The following is a 21,652-nucleotide window of genomic DNA, read 5'->3' as shown; positions in this document are numbered from 1 at the left end:
CCCAGACAATGTACCAGTTACAGCAGGAAACCAAATTGCTGAGAATCCTTATCTACAAGATTGAAAAAAATAAGAAAAGGTCAAACAACTGTTTTCCATATGAATGTAGTGTGAGCTGAGGATTCAGGTATCTGAGCACAAAGTCTTTAACAATTTCATTTTTTGGCGTTTTAGATATTCAACCTTTTCTGTAGCAGACATAAAACATCTTCATAAATAAGTAAAAATACAAAATGTGAACAGTTTCATTTGCATATGATTTATCCCCTCCCCATCCTCCTTAGTGTAAATACAACATCTGTAATACCCCAGTGGTATGTTCTACAAAATATTGCACTGCAACATCAGAGTAGTGGACCTCAGCTGTAATTCCCCAACACTGCTTCATTAGTTGCATGTTCAGTCAATTAATTAAATTTACATGGGGATTCAAATAATTTGGGACAGAATTAAATCAAACTTGTAAGCGCAGGACAGGTGTCCTGGGATTTCAATGTTGTGGCTTGCCCGTGGATGTGCATGAGCTTTATATCAAAATATTTCTTGTACTGTAACACCTTGCATTAACATACTTATGTTTTTCACATTCTTTCTTTTCTAACTTCTTTTAATCTTTTTTATAATAATAAAAAAAAAAACATGGCTCAAATATTTGGTTGATACTCGGTTCGTTGTCATTGTGTTTCTCTTTGAGCCTTATTTTCTCGTTTGTTTCTTTTATCCTTTTGTTTTTTTGGTCCTCCTTCTGCCACTACTCCATCTCTTACTCGTAGCTTATGTCCCTTTTAACATCCCCACATCAGCCCCCTCCTCCTCCCCCCGCCTCTGCCTCACCCTCTGCTGTTCCCAACGGCCCCCAGTCTCCCAAGCAGCAAAAGGAGCCCCTCTCCCATCGCCTCAACGAGTTCATGACCTCGAAACCCAAAATGCACTGCTTCCGGAGCCTAAAGCGCGGGGTAAGTTGTCCTGTGGATATCTGTGTCTCTCGCTCTCTCTCTCGTTGTATGAGCAGTTGCCACAGTAATGCCAGAACTAATTTGTAAGATCGCATTTAAAAACAAAAAGAAGAAGAAAATGGAAGGGCATCTATAATGAAGTATTCTAGTCACTTTCCCCATCAGGTTAATTTATTCAGACATGAGGGGGTTCAGATACCAACTCCTCTTTCTCCTCCTAATGCTATCCTATCTCTCTATACAGTGTATGTCAGTGGCATACATAAATCAGGTCTTTAAATAATACACTTTTAAAAAGCATCAACCTCTTCATTTTCTGAAACACATACCTTCATCTTCCACAACTGAGGAAATTGTAATATTGCCATATATATTTACATATGAGAGAAGCAATTATAATGTGAGCCTTTAAAAAGACTCTTTGTTTTAGTTGTTTCTTTACTGCACTGCAAACTGAATCACCAATCCTGCCCTCTGCTATAGCAAGAGGGATTATTCAGCGTGAGGCTAATGATACACACAATTGTGTTGCAGTATTTTGGCATTACTGTTGCTCTGTTCATACAGCGCTCTCCCTCTCAGCCTCTTTTTCTTGCTTGCTGTCGCACGCTGCCGTTGCTGCAATCTGTCAAGGGAGCTTTCACCTGGCAGTCCAGTAGGTGTTTGTCTCCTATAGAGCCCTTCCTAGTTTACTTTTGTCTTTTTCTTTTCAATCGGCAGACAAACCTTTTACCACGACAGTTAAGCAGCTGTACAGAAGGAATCCATTGTGTCCGAGATTTTATTCAGTCCTGTTCCTTGGGCTCTGTGCTGTATGATCTGCAGTTCATACAGCAGACATCTTGACAGAGTTATAGCCTCTGAAATGATCTTCTTGGCAGTGTCACTGTTACTGTTTCTCAAATAGGGAAATTCATTGCTCTGGAGGTGTTTAAAGAGAGCTAAAAACAGACAGAGGTGGCAGTACGGATTTCAGTTCTGTTGAATGTGTGAAAATTCAACTCTCGAGTGTTGTGAGATTTTAAAGAGACATAGGCAGGTTTTTGGCTGTACTACTCTACTTTTAATCTTTGGAGAAAATGTATTATTCTACATTTGTGTTTTCTATTTCGGCAAAACCTTCATTATTATCAGTGTGGCCAGACAGCCTGCCGTTGTTGTCACAGAAGCGGTTGCCAGATCAGGGGAAATATCACTTCAGAATAAACTCTTGCTTGGACTCCAGAGAAATGGAAGCTTGTAACATTCAGTAATTTATTCATTAAAATGTATTTAGCCATCTGTGCCACTCTGAGAGGATGAACCAACTCCAGTAAAGTCCCAGGGCTAGTTACAGTTAGAGAGAGATTTGTGCAAACAGCAATCAGGAAAACTGCCAAGTGATTTCACATTTCGGTCTACTTTTATACCTACAGCAGTGTTTTATCAGTATGGTTGGGTTCTCAGCTTTAAAATTTGATGTCTTTTGATTTAAAAAAAAAAAAAAAAAAAAAATATATATATATATATATATATATATATATATGTGGATATTATTTCAGTACATTTGCTTATTCCTTCCAGATGATGAATTAGACATTTTCCAAAATATTATCTGTCATACAGTGTTTTAATGGTCTGGTAAATGATGTGGATGAGATCATTCAGGTTCATATTTGGAATGTCTTTCCATTTTTTCCATATTGGACACTAGGTCAATATAAATTAAGGAAATGTGTCCCCTGAGGTGAACTAAAGAAATAAAATACGTGCATCTTAGATCCAGTGTGTGATCGTCCTGACTGAGGTTTGTCTGTGCGGCTCTAGTGGGCGGTAGTTTGCTTGTCATTTTCAGCTCTTTACTGGTTTCCTGTCACTGAGTGCATGTCTACTGCTCAGTCAGCATCGCTCAGCTGGATGACTCTTATGGAGCCTGGTGGGGGGGGTGCCAGAGCAGTCCTTCCGCCTCTGACTCCAGCTCTTTGCTCAGACAGCAGGGGGCGTAAACATACAGCACATTCTGGGGGTGGTTTTCCATACCTGTCTTGCAACGAATGGTAGTATTCCTGAAATCTATCGCTATCCAAGATCCACATTGTGTTACTGTCGTGTGCCAGTTATGCTTAAGCAAAGTAGCATAAAGGGTTAAACAACATTTTCCATGAAACCCGTAGTTTAAACATGAAACAAAACATTGAATACTCTATTATGTGTATTGTCAATACGAAAGCTGGCTTACTTGGAACCCTTTATTTAAAATGTTAAAGAAGATTATAGTGTAGCTCCTATATAAGATTAGTTTCAACAAAATTTCAGTAATAGATTAGATAGACTCTACACAAATAACCAAACCTACACTGTAGAGTAACCAGAGTGCCAGGGTCTATAGCACGTATGCTCGCAGACCTGCTGGATTCTAAAAGTATATTGGAGGGAGAAAAAACATATAATACATGGATACAATATATTGCTGTCAGGGATGACTGCTGGGTTTTATTATTAAGGGGGAACATTTAGTGGTTCTGGAGCAAAAGATCTACTTGTTCAGAGTTAAATCATTTTCAAAATGTGTTTGCAATCCTGCTGACATTTCAAGAAAGAATAATAATGATATCAAAATAATACATACATACATCATATTTCTTCTGTTTTTTAAATCTTTTTGGTACAGAAGAAATAATGCCATATTTACGCTTGATATTTGCTTGGAGAATTTCAGGAACTGTAAAGAACTGGAGGTCATAGGGAAATTTGGTGTATTGTTAAATGAAGACCCTGATCCTTGCAGAGCGGTGAGATACAATGAATACAAGGCCAGCCTATGAGGTCAGGGCTCACCATTGTAAGACCTTTGTGTATCTGTGTTTACTTCTTCGGTCTTACCCTTCACAGGGCGATGGCAAAACACAGCAGTTTTATCTGTAGGCATGTCCTGGAGGTCACAACTGTTCCTTCCCTTCTGCTGCACTCTGGTGATCTGTTATTGTCGAACTGCGCTGGTAATCAGAACAGGAAGGTTATAATCTCTTTCACTGAGATACATGAGGAAGAAAAAAACATTTAGAAATGACCGGAAGGCCAAGGTTATCCACAAAAATCAGATGTTTTCATTTTAAAGGTCTCGGAATATTTTCAGATCAAATCTTCAAGGGCTATTGGGAAGCTGGGGGGGAAAGTCTGATTAAATTTGTAAGAGTGCTTTGAGAATGGTGACATAGGAGGACCGGAGAGTCTGAGAGGATACTTTCAGCTTGGGAAGGGTTGTCAGTAGCCTGTGATTTAATGTTTATGAAGCAGAAGTCAGCAGTGTGCTCTGAAATGGAGAGCCCTGACTTTCCACCTGTGTTTTAACATTTGAAGAGAAAGGGAAGTTTGACACGGCGATAAAGGAGCGATTCGATCAGAGGTGACAGATCTGGTCCTGACAGAATGCAAATTACTTATCTCATTCCCCCTGAACTTCCTCTTCCCCCTGTCAGAACCGAGAGAGTGAGTTCCATGATCATATGATCATCAAAATCATATATTCTGCATATTTGAACATCTGTGGATTGCCAACCTGTGAGTTCCAGGTGAAAACCAAGATTTTGAATTAAGTTAATTAAAAAACAAATTGCTTACATTGACAGTTTGTGGGAAGTCTTAATATTTTAAACATTAATTTACATTTCATACATTAGAGCTACTTTCAACAGAATGGTTTTCATTAAATGCTAATGCTCTTTAAATCACTCATTTCCATTACTCAAAATCTGCATTGGATTTGATTTTATTATTTGTTTGTGTTAATTATTTTTATTATTATTATTTATTTTGCTTTTGCAGGAAATGGAAATGTTTCTGCACACGATGTAACTAATTAGTTTGATGTATTTTCTGTGGCACAATCCCCTCTTAGGATATGAAAACTTTGCATATAGCACAGGAAGGTAAATGGCCCTCTTTACTGATGGGCTGGGTTTGGTTCCAGAGAGCGAGGGAGGGTGGTGCTGGGGGGAGACGTGAGATGTGTTTTAGAAGCTTTCCAACATCTCTAACAAGTCAGAAGGAGTTTTATTTTACAACCACTACAGCCTTCCCCCATTCCAGTACATAGAATTCCATTCAAAAGTGTTAACCAGTGGCTCTTAACTTTTCTGCCCTACTAAATAACTGTAATTCTAATTGAATAATTGCTTCAGCTTTTTAAACAACATGCCATTCCAATCGTCTAGTATGACTTTCGTAAAATGTTTTCCCAAAGTAACATATGCCACCCCCCCCCGATTATAACTTCACTTAAATCATGTTATTTTAGCAAAGGTATTTTCATTTAAGTTTAGTGAATTTCAACCTGAATTTCAAGGTGCTGTGATCTCACATATTCACCCAATTACAAAAACAATGACATATACTATATACAACCTTTAAATTACTTTTAATGAGTTAACACATAACCACTATTCTAGAAGAGTGCATCCCCTGGCTTTTTTATGAAACACATAAAAAAGAGCAATGCTTCTTCCATCACAAATAAACTAGCACCCACTTTTGTTCATGAAAGGTGAATTAAAATGCATGATAATGGAGAAACCAGCTCACTTGTGGTGAGGTAGAGGTATTCTGAGCAGAGTAACTGATTTGACAGGCCCTGGCATGGCTTCCCATCCCCGAAGGCAGGGCTGGGAAGAGAACGACTAAATTGGTGGAACAGGTATGCTGTGGGATGAGAGGCCTGGCTCCTGACTGCGAGGTGTTTCTGTGGAACGCCAGGAATTGAATTCTCGCAGTCAGGTATGGCAAATGAGCATCAGCAGTCCTTCCTTAGATTCGAATATCCCACTGTGCCCCGTTCTGACTTGCTTAGCATTATTAAAGGTCTGGGGTAGTTGTTCTGTTCCTAGCACACTGACGCTCTGCCACTTACTGACAACAGCTTGTGCCTGTATCAATGTTCGGTCTGTGTGAACCGAGAGGAGGAGGATGGCGGCGGCATGTCAATCATTAATAAAGATGTGTTCTTTCTCCATAACGCCGCAGCAGAGTCGCACTTACTATTATCACAAAGAGCTCATGAAGAGGACTTTAGGCAGACCTACGTACGCGTTTGAAGCCAGGCAATACGTTGTAAGTCTATGTATGGTGCACTAGCCATACTTGTGCTGCACAGTCACTAACCACATTTACTTGTGTTGCCATGTTCTGATTAGACATGGTTTCAGTGTTTAGTGTAAGCAACATGACAAGGTGACCTGCTCCTGATTTCTCAGACAGATGCTGATGTGATAATTAAGAGATGGTGTGTAATCTAGTAAAGGAATAAAATTGTATGCAGAGTTTAAAGTCAGGTTCAAACTTCCAAATGTTGAACACATATTTTCACTAACAAGTTTATAGGCTTTAGCGTATGAAAGACTGTTTTGATTTAAAAAGTGTAGCCTGCTTATTTTAGTGATACCGTCACTGTCCCTTGCTTCAGAAGTTTAGAAGAAGAAGAAAAGAGAGTTTGGCATTGCTTTTAGTACATTACACCCAGTCTCTGTTTACAACAGAACGTTTTTGGAGTCTGCTCCACAATCCGCAGACTTTCTCTAAAAACTAGGGGCTTTATTGGTGCCTTAAATGGGGTTAGTGTCTGTGTCTATGGGCGCCCAATAACACATGGTCATGTGCTGGCTCCATTCTCTGTGTCATGTGTTATTGAAGCTTGTGGCTCCGTTGCTCATATCTGTGACATGCTAATGGATCTGACTAATGTCTTCATAGGCCGTGGCCCCCTGCATAAAAACATCAGTTTAAAAGTTTGGGGTGAATTCACAAAGTGTCACGAGCACCCCTGTTTTTTTAAGGGTGAGGGGGTGGATACAAAAGTAAAGGAAATTAGGAAGTAAAAAAAAATGCTAGAGAACCTTTGATTTCAAATTCTTAGTTTTTGTGCTTTTGACTTTGAAAATGTCTAAATATGGTGCTGATGACACTTTGGATGGGGTGGTTCTTGGAATTAACCCCACTTCATTTTCAGTACAGGAACCTCAGCATCCATACCTCTTAGACCTGTGCACAGATTCCAGACCCCCCAGTCTCAGCGCTCTCTGTGCAGGTACAGGGGAGCCCCAGTTCAACTGCTGTCTGTGGAGCTCTTAAAGTCACCGTGCATTAACTTTAAGAACCAGCCATAATTACTGTCCTGCTGACTTGTAAGAAGTCTTTGGATGGTCTGATCAAAACAACAACTCACCACTGAGTCTCTGGTCTTCTCAGATCAATGATATTATTTTATGAGTGTGCTGTTTTCCAAACAACTCACACAACTTGTGAATGGCATAATCAATTAAATAGAGCCAGAGCAAGCTTTCAGTTACACAAGACTGTGGGCAGTGTATTTAGAAATGGAGTTAAGTCTACATGCTATAAATAAAATAAATAAATCCTGCTTTCATAGCCTTTATCTTTTTTATTCCCTTATATGGGTGTGACACTGTCCAGGCCAATGTTCTTTTGCATGATCACAAAATATCCACCCACTTCAAACAGCACCACACTGAACTTCATTTACAACATCTTAGCTCTCATCTTCTCTCTTGAGATTTGTTTGACTATTTTCTAAACTACCATTATTACTATTAATATACTGTATACAAATTTAATCAGCTATTTTATTCATTTCTAAATACATACCTATTATCTGTCAGCTACCTCCAGGGGGTGGACAAAAGAGTCTTTGTTTTTAGTTCTATGATGAAAATTAATTCAGAAAGTCTTCAAATATTAGGAAAACATGACTGTTAACAAAAGCTTCTAGGGTGTCCCCCAGGCTAATATTTTGTTTAATCTTTTTCTTTCTCATTGTTATTTTTTTTCTTCCCTTTTTGACATTGTATCTCCCACAAATAAGTTTGCTTTCATTTCAATTTGATTTGTTGAACTGATTTTTTACACTGGTATTTAAACAGACACCTAAAAAAGGACTGTGATATCTGGGCTTACTGTTTGTATTGGAGAAAAAAGTATATTTATATGTAATACATTTACACATATATATAAATACATTTCAGTAAAATGACATTTCTGACAATTAGTAAAAGCTGGTATTCATATTTATAATTGGAATATGTCAAGTCAGTCAGCTTTCAGACAGATTCTAATTAGTGTTGTTCAAAATATTTTATGACTATCATTTTGACATTTAAAACAATGCCTGTTCCCTTACCCTGTTGTGCAGCTTAATTGTGTGCTAATAGATCTCGGTTGCCCTGGCAGAAACAAGGGCCCTTACCGTGGGTGAGGAATGTCTCTGTTCATCTGTCGAAAGGAAATGACTCAGAGAATTTAAACAATCTGTTACCTGCAGTAGCTATCTATTACTCTTCAACCACTTTGATGAATAAGTACTTCAGCTTTCACCCTATTCTAAGTAGCAAACAAACAAAACAATTAAGTTGAGTCGAGTAATCCACATCCCTGCCTAAAACACAAACAAAAAACATCCCCCCCAAAAAAACAAACCACAAACTTGCAGACTTGAGACATCATACTGACAAAAGAAGAGTAAACCCTGTTTTCGTCTTGAGTCGCTGGTCTCAGTGTACTGAAAATGTCAGCGGTCTGGTCCGCGTCGTGGGTGGGAATGTGTGCAGATGTGTAACTGCATTTGTGCAAAATGAGTGCGTCCTGCTTCAGAGTCAGAGGTCCAGGTAGAGCCCCAGTCCTCATGCCTGGACTGTGGCTGGAGCCCAGGACAAACCTGTCCAGACCCACAACCTCCCCACCTGCCAATAGTCTGTCTGTACCTGTTGGCTCCTCATACAGCCTGCTGTGCAATGAGCAGAAAGGTGAACTGGTGAACTGCATCTGTCATCAGCCTCTGTGTGTGTTTGTGTGGTGTCTTTCACTCTGTCCAGCACCCCTCCCTCTCTGTCGGCCGACTAGAGCGTGTTGTCTTAGCCCAGTAGATGGTGTTTGGCGTGTGGGGTAGGAGCTTCTTCTTCAGTGTTTCATTCTGAGCCTTGACGCTGAACTTCACTCGCGGACATAAATTAACAACAAGCCAATACATTTCGAAATTCAATCTGACAGGGCTCCAGTTACCTTGAACATGACTACATTTGAAATATTGCAACCCAGCCCCCCTTCCAGAATACTTCTTCAAAAAAAAAGTTTAATTTCATAGATATTCCATGCTATTTTAAGATTCAACTATTTACTTAAAAGCCCCTCAACATCCACCCACAGCCTATGTTTGTGACTGTAGGCTGGCTGTCTGTCTGTCTGTCCGTCCTCTCTGTGGTAACCATATTTTTCTGGTATGTCAGCCAACAGTGACAAATCAGGCCTAGGGATTAGACATAGTCTCTACAGCCAGGTGTCCTAAAACCTGCAGTATCTTGTGTGGCTATTGGTTTCACAAACTTGAGTCTTTTTTTATTTTTGCAATATTTCAATAAGGCAGTCGTTCAGCTGGCAATGTTTGGGAAATTCTGTCAGATTAACATCTGTATTTTCTTTATTTTAAATTTTTTAATCCATAGCCATCAATCCGTGTCCCAGAGTCTTCCATGTGGTGAATGTTCTGCGCAGGGCTGTTACTCGAACCTTTGTCTGGTGTCAGACTCGGTCATAATATAACTGCCTTAGCAGTACCTGCACACGCGTCGAGAGTACCAATAAGAATAATTCATTTTCTACTGATGTCGATTTTTATGTTTTTTGTCTTTCTCTTTTTGTTTTTTTAAACCTCTCCTTCTCCTGCGAAGCTTTCTCTCAAGCTGGTAAGCATGACCGTAGCATGCACGTCCTGTGATTTTTAATCAGAATAATTCTGTGTTTTTGTCTTTTTTTTTTTTTTCCTTCTTCTTCTTGTGACACGATAATTAATTGTCAAAACCTGTTGTTGTCTCCTTTTTTTGTCGTTGTTTTTTGTGTTTTTTTTCCTTGTCTTGTTTGTGTGTCCTGCTCTGTCTGTCGTGTCAGATAACTCTGAATGCACAGGTCCGGAATCTAATCGAGGTGATCAGACTTATATAATCTCTCCTCTTCTTGTTTTTTGGTTGTATTGCATTACATACAAAAAATATATATTAAACATTATTTGAATAGTTTAAATCATTTTCAACAGGGCTTTAAAGCTGGAAACAAGATACACTAAAGTAAAATGGGGAGTTATGGTAGAAGGAGTCATTAAATAGTCACAATAGGGGAATTGAACCATTCAGGAAGGCCTGAGAATCCTAATATATCCTAATAAATACCCCCCCCCCCTTTAGCAATGAGAAGTGTTCTTATCCTCTGAACACTAACCGGCTTTATTACATATATTGTAATAATCACAACAAACATTCTGTGACTACTGTCATGCAACTGTCATTTTGTAATCAACAAAACATTTTATAGAGACCCAGTCTGCTGATTTTGCCAAAGAATATGCCATATTAGTGCAAGTACAAAGAAAGAAACTAGGAGAGCGCAGACAGGGATTTTGGTGCACAGTCTAGGTTTGACAGACACAGTTTGCCCTCTCAGTCACTCCACTGGCCACTCTGGCTGCTTATAACTCTAGATTACAGCAAGGAAATTGATTCAGCTTGCTCCATTAGAGGTGAAAACACTATTGTAATGCGCCAGTGCTTTGGCAGTTGTGATATAGAGAGCAGGTACTGTTATTGATCCGCCCACTTTTTAATAAGCCACTTGGCTGCAGTTCCTCAGTGCATCCAGTTGCAGCACTGGTATGAAATTGGATCTAGTGCTCTCAATGCTGAGTTGTTTCAAGTTGCCCATTGTCCGGCATTCAATGGTTCATTTCCCCCTGTATTTGACATCAGTGAATAAAACCTGCAGACGCTGAGGTTAGACCATGTTTTGTTGGTCCTTCATTTTAATGGATCTCTCTAGAGTCTAAAGCAGCTCTAGAGAGTACTGAATTCACTGCACTGCGGTGTCAAGTTCTGGCGCTGAAGAATCAAAGCATAACACCCATTATAGTGTTCAGAAAAGTTTTGAGCCCTGATTCCGTATCACCTACAAGACATTTAATTCCTCTAATATACAAGTGAATAATGTCACGGTAACTCAGTCATTGAGTTCTTCAAACTATTCATCAATAACCAAATTAATTTAAATAACAGAATCATACTAATTCATTAAAATGTTGTTTATTAATCTCTAATAGGTAATTTTTTGCAATTATAACTTGATATATATATATATATATATATATATATATATATATATATATATATATATATATATATATACTGTACCTATATAGATTCGATCGATTCTTTCTTGTGGAAAATATGGGCATATAAATTCCACAAGAACAAAATCAATTGCAGTATACACTTATCTTAGATATGATGTTTAATTCATCCATGAAATACCATATTTTGTATGACAAAAATAAAATTAGTTAATTTAGAGAGGCTGCCTTTTTGGAAGAAATAAAAAACCTCAAAAACATGCACAAATGAACATTACAGGTAAGAACTGTGAATGAGATCTTTATGTTGGGTTTTTTGGTTTTGGTGAAAATATGGATGTTTTAATACATTTTATTTGCAATGGGATTACCTTTAGGATTGGGATTATCTATAGAACATATTGATAACAGTAATGTAATGTGGTATGAAATGATTAGAAAAACATTGACTTGTTTAATGTTAAACACAATATATTTGTTGCATGGCTGGTAAGTGTCGGGCTGTGACTCGAAGAGGGGTAAGGTCACATTAAATAGCTGCTTGTGTTCCTGATTTCATCATTCTATAGTTGTGACATCCCCTAGGAAGTGCCCTGATGGTTTTTTGGTTTGCACAAGTGTGAAGTTAAACCTTTTCAGTCCAAGTATCAAAGTCCACATGTCGGAGCCCAGAGCTTTGAGCTTAATTGAAAAAGGACAGGAATAGATTGTTATTGTTACATAGGCTGTTGCATCCGGACACAGTATGTCTGAAACTGTTGCCAGAAATGTGGCCTAAAATAAATAATAGCCCTATCTTTAATGATTAACATTTGTTTTGTTTTTAAAAAGTACACAACGTAATATGAAAATCTTAGAGTAAACAAATCAATATTATTTGAATGCATTTAACCGGAATCAACAAAACCTAACCAGAGAAAATGTTTCTCTACAAATTACTGTATCTACATATGTTTATGTGAAATTAAGTGATAATGCACTGCATCTCCACCTTATTTTGTTTGTACCGAAAAATCAAGTGATTAAAGATTCCCTGCATTATCTTTTATTCTCATTATTTGGGGTGCCTTAGTGATGAAAAAAGGCAACTGAAACAAGAGAGACTAGCACCACCATCTGGCCAAACCATGATCTGCAACATTGATCTACAGTATTCCAGCCTTTAAACATGGTATTGAAATATTTGCTGGCTTGCTTCAAATAGAACTATTCAAAATAATAAATTAACATGCAAAGATCAGTGGAATGAGTCAGCTGAATGATGTCAGCAGTATTTTACAGAGAGCAGTTCTGTACTTTTTTACAGTTCCGGAGTTTTTTCTTAACATCTTTAAACCACCCTGGGGTTTCAATGTGGGCTGACTCAGCATGTTTCATCACCCGAGGAGGCTTTAATGGCATATTTCTAAAACATAAAGATTGTGCAAGGGCAGATGATTCTTCAGAGATTTAAAAATGTTATTAATAAGATTTCCACTAATGCATGGGGCTCTGTCTCTAGGCTGAAAAGGTTTACTCAGTGTTTTACAGAGGTCAGCCAAGCTGCAGTATCCCCCTATGTTAAAATCTCTGCCTTGAAAAGGAAATGCTCAATTAGTGGAATTAAGGTGAAGCTGAATGTTCCTGGACAACCTCCATCCCTTCACATCCGTTCGAAAATGTGCTGTTATTTATGTATCCCCTTAGTGGAGACCAGCTGGCACAGTGCTGAGATTTATGCCAGTGCTCTGGTAGAGAGTGCCAGCAGAGGTGAAAGATCAAAGTCATGCAATCATGTGACATCTTACTGATGATAAAACATAATGATATTGGCCCCTTAAAGCACACCCGCTAGCATACAGAGTTGGTGCGCCTAGCCTCAGGACCGTTGCTAGCTTGAAGTCCCAGTCGGTGTGTTGCTCTGGCTAGCTGGTATTAATCTGCAGAGAGCATACAATTGAACCACAACGCCTCTGACTGAGAAAGCAACAGGTGAGGAGAGGCAGACCACTCAAGTCGGGCGTGGCGGTTCAGCGAATGCAGTTTGTGGGATGTGGGTGACATGGGGGTGTGCTGAGGTGCTGGGATCTGTAGACGCTAGCCTCCCTTCAGTCCCTGGTGGTCTTGTGTGGGATGAGGCGTCATTGGGAACACATTTGCAAATTCATCATGGATTTGTTTGATAAATTTGTTTTGTTTATGATGTACGATATAGTCAAGTCTCGTACTGCATTGTTAGGTCAGATTTGACCAAACTGATTAATTGGCTGCATGCTGAACAATTAAATTAAATGTTTTTGGTTCAAAGTAAAGATCAGTTTAAAGAGGGGGGATACTGCATCTAATACTGCTGATAGATGGGTGTTTTATTTTTTTATTTTTTTGGTTGTAAATGTGCACATTTCACACTTCTTTACTGTATTTTGTTTTGTTCCCCTTCCTTGTTGTCTCTCTTCCAGGGTTCTGGACCAGAAGATTTTAGCCACTTGCCCCCAGAGCAGAGGAGAAAGAAACTGCAGGCAAAGATTGATGACATCAACAAAGATATCCAGAAAGAGATGGACCAGAAGTAAAATCCTATTTATTATATATATTCAGTAACACAAGAGCCAGTTTTTAAAAATAAAAATGTATCCCACAACAGCAAGAAATTAATCTTAAATTTTTTCAAAGGACAAACCGTGACTTTTGAAGTTTGACTGTTGTAACTCATATGGGTGACGTTGCAGTCTTGTTCATTTCCTCATGTGTACCATGTGGCAAGTTTTCACACAGAGCCAGACCCCGGCTGTTCATTTACAGCGTTTTAGCTGATATTATGGTTCCCTCTCCTTTGTTAGGGATGCTTTGACCAAAATGAAAGATGTCTATATAAAGAACCCCCAGATGGGAGACCCAGCCAGCGTCGACCCGCGATTGGCTGAAATCGCACAGAATATCGAGAAGCTGAGAGTCGAGGCACAGAAATTTGAAGTGAGTCTGATATTTATCTTGTCATTTGGAGACTGTTGGCAGGTACTTACCATTAACAGGGTCTTAGTTTCTTGGGAGCAGGTCAGAATGATGGAGACTGGATTAAATTAAGATTCACTTTATCGACAGTTTACTGTGTCATACTAACAGTTTCAGCTGAAACCCAACTACCATCAAACATCTATGCTGAAGAACGCTTGTGAAAATGCTTGAGGAATGGCATTTTTAATTATGGATTATTAGTAATCCACATACAGAATTCAAACCCTTATCTTGGGTTCACGGAGAGTTTGTGATTGAGCAAGTTGTGGTATTTCCTAGGGCTGGCTGGCGGAGGTGGAGGGCCGGCTGCCTGTGAAGAGCGACCCACCACGGAGACAGAGCAGCATGTACGACACTCAGAACAGCACGCCCGTCAACAACAACTGCGCACAGGACAGGGAGAGGTACAGTAAAGCACTCGGCAGGGGGCAACACTATCAATGCTGGCGAACAGCACCGACAAAAGAAGCTCACGTCAAGTCAGAATTAGTATGAAGCAAATGCTCAAGTGTGAAAAAATCACTCCTCTTTAAAAAAGAGTGCATGGTAGTTGTGGTTAAGGTCTTATTTATTAAATTACTTCCAAGATTTAAGTCAAGTTATGGACAGTCATTGTCTTGGAGTGCCTCTATAGGTTCTATAGGTTTTATAGGCATCTTTAAATCACGAATGGCTGAAGAAGTGGAATTTATTCCTATAAAAACATTAATATAGGCTACTGAAAGCTGGCCTGTGTGAAGGCTTGGTCCTTTACAAGTATGACCTGGGGAAGTCACATGTATATATACAGAAATAATAATCCCTGTAAGTCTACACTGTGCTGTTGCTATAGTTACTGTCTGTGTTCCTCCCTTGAGCAGCCCGGATGGCAGTTACACAGAGGAGCAAAGTTCAGAGACTCAGATCAAGGTGCCAAATCCCGAGTTTGATGACGAGTTTGATGATGAAGAACCTCTCCCCACCATTGGCACCTGTAAAGCACTCTACCCGTTCGAAGGTAACTCCCTGCTCATCACTGTCCACCTGCAAGAGACGTTGGATCTCCAGCATCCATTACTGTCAGTCTGCAAAAGGCAACACACAAAGACTCTCCACAGAGCAATCTAGCCGTGGTGTATGCCGAAGGTCTGATTAACATGAGCCACGTTCTGATTTAACCCTGCTGTGGTACCATGGGGTCTCTGTGACCTCACCCCAAATAGTACTGTCAACATAACTTTTTTCATGGTACCAGAGCAGGGTTAAACTTGCGTGTGCTCAAGTTCTGGGCACAATCCTCCAAAACATTGGTTGTTCTGGGTAACCTGTGACCTCTGATGATGAGGTGATCCTGGCAGTGCAAGTGGTGGCAAGAGGCGATTCACATTCAGACGCCCTGACCCACTCCCTTCTCTCTCTCTGCTCAAGGGCACAATGAAGGCACCATAGCTGTGGCGGAAGGGGAGATGCTGTATGTTATAGAGGAGGACAAAGGAGACGGTTGGACCCGGGTTCGAAGAAACGAGGAGGAGGAGGGATACGTGCCCACGTCATATGTCGAAGTCTATTTGGACACAAACGCCAAAGGTGCTATGACATACATTTAACTGTAGACATATGAAGGGCGTCCAGAGTGCTATCACTTGAGTTTTTTTTTACCAGTGCCACGAATACATTCAAGTGGCAGAACAGGACAGCCCTTGTGCTGGGCTTACCTATTCCATAAGTGACAGTGCAGAACAATTTAAAACACCCTTCATCACTGACTCAGCTCTTGATCTCACTGCTGAAGTCAGCATTGTAGCTCTACATGAAAGGGGAGCGTGAGGGGTGGGGGTTGCTGGAGGTTGAGGCCCTGTAGGAAAGTTTTCACAATCTCCTCCTTCTCTTTGTGTATACTACTACATTGTTTTCTTAAAAAAAAAGAAAAAAAAACATCTTTAAGTGTGTTGTGCATTCAGCTCTGAAGTGCTGGTAACTGTGGAGGAATGCCATGTAGGCTGGAGAGCAAACGCATTAAAGAGCATCTTCCCTGTGTTGGTTGCACTGCTCTGTAAGGAAGGTTTTGTTAACTTGTGCGATACGTTTCCTCAATAAGCACAATCAGTGGAGAACAAGGTGTTGCTCCCTTCTCTCTCAGCTGTTTTTAACGTTTTAACGATAGCAAAATGGTGCCATAAGTGACTGAACAGATGTACATAAATATTTAAAAAATGAACAGGTTTGCAGTTCCTTAACATTGTTTTTGCTGCAAGCCTCAATGCTGCATGTTTTATTGCATTTACTAGTACTATTAATATTACATTTTTGTATTATCCTCATTGCTGTTAATGATCTCCAAATGTATAAACTCCTAGTTTATACACTTGGATAATAGAACATAAAAATAACATGACAATGTAGCATGACACTGACATTTTCACACATCCTAGCAAGAAGCTTCTTTCCTTTTATCACTGAGCGGGTACTATGTATATGTACAGCTTTTGAATGTTTTTTTGTATTATTCATTTGGCAATCCTTTCCCCTTTCTACTAAAATGTATTTGCTTAACAATAACAGATCTATAATCTCAAAAAGGATATTTCTGACCTGTTTTTTGCAGAACAGTTTACCATCCTTGCTGTGAAACATAAAACAGACTAGGTTAAGAAGTTAAAAATAAGAAACATTGGGAAGCAGTTTTCAGTGATTTTTTACGGTTGCCTTTAATTGCTGTTCTTTTAAATCATCTTACAGATAACACAAACCATATTTCCTCCCATTTACGGGATTTCCTTTAATTTCCAGGACTTAATATTCATTACCAAGGTTTCTTCGAGACATTTGGTTGTTTTCTGATTGCTGTTTGGTGCTTGGTCAGTCCCTGCACAGCATTCAGGTTTTGTCAAGTTTCTTCAATAAAGAAAGACAATTCAGTGACTGAATCCTTTTAAACATCTCTTCTTAAGTAAAGTCACATCTAACCAGATTGCTTAATGCAGGTAAACATTTTGAAATCCACACTTCCTCCTCCACAACACCAGCTCTTTACATTAGTGATACCATATGTGACTTTTGGGGAAAATATACACCTTCTGTCTAAACTAACACTATTTGACATTTAATTCTCAATATACATATCTATCTGTGGGAGTAAATGTATGAGATGCACATGTTCTCCTGATGAGGTAGTACAGATTTGATTTTAGTGAACTAAGAAATCCTGAACTCCTAAGAATCTGTATAACAAAAATCCCACCTTCTGTTTCTTGTATAGTTTGCTTAACAGTTTATGAAAAACGAATTGAAGTCCCCCCAGCTTCAGCATTAGGAATGCATGGGAGGTTGGGTTTGTGTATGTGATGTTATTCTCTTACTGCCTTTTTCTAACAAGTGAGACGCTACCCTTACGAGTCTTCGTATCCAAACCTGACATGTTGCTTGTATAGAAAATGACTGTTGGCATTCGCATGCTTGTCTGGGATTTTTTCTACTACGTGAATCAAAAATATTTTCCACCCTTTCCATAATAAAATCTCAAATCCTCATTCACACCCTCATCATTAGTGAAGTAACAAGCATCAGTTGTAGGGAAACAAGCATGATGTAAGGGAAAGTATACTCAAGTTGGTTTTAAAACAGCATGAACATTTTTTTTTTCAACAACCAAAAAGCACTGCACTCCTTGTGTGAAAGTTGTACAACAGAAGATTAAGTTGGTTATGCACTAGTCATGTGTACAATAATACTGCTATAAAAACAGTCTCTGTTCGCATGAACGTGTTCGATGACAAGCATGGAATCTTACTAGTGGTCTTTGTTCTTTCTAAGCGGTTTTGTTTTTTTAAATTGAGACAGTCACATTTGCAGATAATTAGCCAATGTCAACTGACCATCCCTTAACAGTATTGGACTATTCATCATTTTTTCTTTCATGCTAATAAAAGCTGCATCTGCACAGTGGCAAAATTCTATTCATGTGATCATTTATTTTTTCTTGACCGTATATTACTCATATAAGCATTCTGATATGTCCATGGCAATAATGAAATGATGTGACTTGATGACTGTGGGTTTAATGAGATGCATGGAGCATTTCTTTTGCATAACAGAAGGGTGTTTGCATGCTTTATGTTGGTTTAAACCAATGTATTTGAAATGTTTTATAGGATGCAGTGAATTTGCAGAAGATCTGTCTAACTAAGACAAACAAAAAATGTTTTAGCAATATAATGAGATATACAGTATACAGTATAACTCATGCAGTGATAGGGTATTCAGAATATAAACATATTATACATTAAAGCACTTGTCCCTTAATTGTAAATGACTAGCCAATGCAGTGTTGGATTTCAACAGGATTGCATTGTCTGTCTTAAGGGAACGTGAAAATCTGACACTCTTTTCTCCATCTCAAGTTGTGATTATGATTCTTTTATTTTCCTTTTGCATCCTATCTAACTTGTTTTTGTTATTTGTTTTTTTGTTGTTTTTGTTTTTTGTTTTTGTTTAAATTGCAGATTCCTAAAAGTGTGGGGCTGGCACAGGAATCACAGGGCAAGCTGCTTCTGGAGAAACCCATCCTCCTCTTAAAAGTCTTTTGTCAGAAAAGACTAAAGAAAAAGGGGACAGATTAGGACGCATTTGAATTTCAACACTCAAAACAAAAGAAACAAAAATCGATTGATCACTCCTCCAGCAATGGTAGTTTGAAAGAGAAAACAAAAGAAACCAAACTAAATTTAGCAACCATCGCATTTTATCATTTGCTTTTTTTATTTCTGCAAGGCATGCTTCTCGACGTACTAACTTGGCTTCCTTTTCTGTGTCAGCGGTGGCCATTTGCTAACGCATAAAACTGTGAAAAAGCTGCCAGTCGTACAGGTGATCTCACCAGATGGCTGTACCACAGGATGAGAAAGCACATCTTCTGAAACTTGGTGTCTAGAGCCATTTATCAATATTGGATACAGCAAATGCATCTACTTTAACTCTAGGAGTGTTGTCATGGTGCACTATGAAGTCTCAACACAGTGTCCACTAATTGCAATTTCTTAGATTTCACTTAGATCTCCCTACTTGTCACATTGCACTCACTCATTTGCCACACTGAGGTAACTAAAGAGAGACAATTCAGTTAGCTGCAGTTCTGTCAAAAATGTACATCAATATCCTAAATATGGTGTTGTTGATTTTAATGATCAATCCCTTTAAAAGTGCAACAAATTAGTACTTCAGGGTATGAAGACAGGATGGTCTTTCTACCATGCAGTCTTCTTTTGATGTACTGGTTGTCACACTTTTATGAAGTGGGATTTGGACAGAAGGCCCTATGCATAGAGCACTCATCTCCGCCTCCCCTGCACTTTCTCTCCTGTGATGCACTCTCTGGTGTTGGTTCCACTATTTTGCCCAGACCGAAATTCTAAGCCACATCTTGATTCTTAATTTCGCATTTGTTTTTCTAAGCATGCATGCTTGCCCTGTCTCCCTGCCTCTGCCGACCTAGATGGGGTCTGACCCTTTTGCCTGTCGTTTAATTTAACCATTGCCTGTACAGTTATAAATGTTTTTGATTTTTTAGTTGTTGTTTTTTTACTTTGTGCCTGTGTTTTGTTGTTTTGTTTTATACTTTTATTTTTCCGCATGACCACCTGTGTGTGTGTGTGAATTTAAAATTGTCTGCACTCCTGGTATCTTCACTCTCCCTCCCCTGATCAGGAAAAGGTTTGAGGGTCACAATTTTGCATTCGTTTACTTGTTTATGTAAAAAATCTAGTTGAAATTGCCCTTTCTCTTAAGGAAAACAAATGAGTTACTGCCAACTGATGTGAACAGTGTTAAAACTCTTTATTACCTCATTACTCAATTTTATTTAAGTTTGTTAGCTTTCATCATCAGGTTGAACCCAGATTGAAATCCTTTCAAATCCAGTAATGGCCAATCTCCCTGGAATTTATACTTTCTATTAAGCAAGAAAGTAATTTTACAGGACAAAATAAAGTGTGCTTAGTGGCCTGTGATGCTATTTAACCGTTCTGTGGTCCATATAAATATTTTTCCTTGAAGGTGTCTAAGAATATGATGCAGCAAAGTTGGGCATTACTGGGTTGCTTAACTAATTATCGGATTGATTTTGATTAGATACCAATCTTTTAACTGTGGTATGTATGATTATTTGAACAGTTTTTCTTTTTGTCAAAGATTGTTACTTTTTGAACGGGGAGAAATTTGATTTGTTTGTTTGGAGGTGGACAGTACATTATTGTCTGCCCAATGCAAGCAACATATATCAGTATATTCTGCTCTTTATGGCACATAATGTATATAAGCAGTTTTCATGGAGCTGAAGCGATATCATTAGCCCGTTGCTATCCTCCCCAACCTTAGGAAAAAGAAAAAAACAATCTGAAGGAATTGTGTAGTTGTCGTTCAAATTTAATTGAACTTATTGGTGCGTATGTTTGCAATATTGGAAATGGCCCAGGATGCATGGGATATTTATTCAAAAACACATTTCTAAATACAAAACTGCTGGTTTTTAAGATATTCAATGCAAATTCCACATAACAAAAAAAAAACAGCTCTGGTACAACCAACTCTGGATTGTTAATTATTTGAAACTCCTGCATTAAACTCAGTTACCATGAACGGTGCTTAGCAATCTTGCTCATGCCCACAGCTACATAGATGTTAAATGGAGAATCTGTGATGTAAACATAGAGCGTGATTAACCATTCTGACATTTTCTTGTAGTTAATCTGAAATAGCTTTATAAACGAGAGAACTGTTCTTGAATCCCTCTTTTCTGGCACTAACCTGGCTTGGAAGAAACCGTTTCACTCCGTTGGATCTGGAACTTCAACCGATGACACTCTCTTGCACTGCAGAGAAGGAAGACCCAATGTATTTCATCAAGCACATTAGGCTGCTGATGTTGTCCCTCATGCATGATGAAAACAAATCTCAAAACAGTACTTAGCCATGTGTAGAGGAGAAGTCAAGATAGTTGATACTGTTTGTAACTCACCCTAATATGTACAGGAGATGATGCTATCAGAATCAGAAGATATATATATAAATAAAATATTAAACTAAAAAATGAAAAAAAAATCTATTTTTAAAAGTTTAATTGTAATTTTATTGTTGTTAAAATGAATAGGTTTTGCTTTGCTAAATAAGATTTTTTTTGGTTTTGTTTTGATTGTTTTGTAAAAGTCAGCCAAATGTTTCCATGTGTTTTGCACTTTTTGTTCGTGTTACAGTTGGTATGCTTGTGTGTCTGAGCACTGAAGTCCACAATATTTTACAGGCTACTTTGCATTGTGTTAACTGTGCCAATTAAATAAAACAGGAAAAAAACAACAGCATTTTTGTCGTCTTACTAAGTACACAAAATGGCTACTAGACTCGTTGAATGTTAAATGAGAGTAATTTTCCTACTACAGAACAGTCTCAATGGTAATTTTTCTGCTTAAATAATAAGGTGTAAGATTAACGGTAGCAGGGTGAAGACTGAATTAAGGGGAAAAGCTCATTGTCTAATATCCTAGAGAAACGCAGTCATTTTTGACTGTGAGGGTGC

At 38.6% G+C, this 21,652-nt stretch overlaps 1 protein-coding gene across 14 annotated transcripts in view; it reads left to right on the top strand.

Moving 5' to 3' along the window:
- The window catches only part of fnbp1b (formin binding protein 1b), a 90,274-nt gene extending 68,840 nt beyond the window's left edge, over positions 1–21,434 (top strand). For 3 of the 14 annotated variants that reach the window (XM_066713008.1, XM_066713009.1, XM_066713005.1), the window contains exons 10-17: positions 774–956; positions 9,668–9,682; positions 9,885–9,920; positions 13,551–13,660; positions 13,932–14,064; positions 14,386–14,510; positions 14,964–15,103; positions 15,514–18,041. In XM_066713008.1, the coding sequence (XP_066569105.1) occupies positions 774–956; positions 9,668–9,682; positions 9,885–9,920; positions 13,551–13,660; positions 13,932–14,064; positions 14,386–14,510; positions 14,964–15,103; positions 15,514–15,692 (921 nt within the window). In that variant the 3' untranslated portion in view covers positions 15,693–18,041. Of the gene's footprint in view, positions 1–773; positions 957–9,667; positions 9,683–9,884; positions 9,921–13,550; positions 13,661–13,931; positions 14,065–14,385; positions 14,511–14,963; positions 15,104–15,513; positions 18,042–18,587 lie in introns of those variants that run through there. The other 11 variants (XM_066713007.1, XM_066713006.1, XM_066713015.1 and 8 more) reach the window with 11 other exon arrangements.
- The last annotated feature ends 218 nt before the right edge of the window (positions 21,435–21,652 follow it).

This window comes from Amia ocellicauda, chromosome 9 (genome assembly GCF_036373705.1).
Source record: "Amia ocellicauda isolate fAmiCal2 chromosome 9, fAmiCal2.hap1, whole genome shotgun sequence".
Classification (NCBI taxonomy): Eukaryota; Metazoa; Chordata; class Actinopteri; order Amiiformes; family Amiidae; genus Amia; species Amia ocellicauda.
This window is presented reverse-complemented; position numbering and strand designations above follow the sequence as displayed.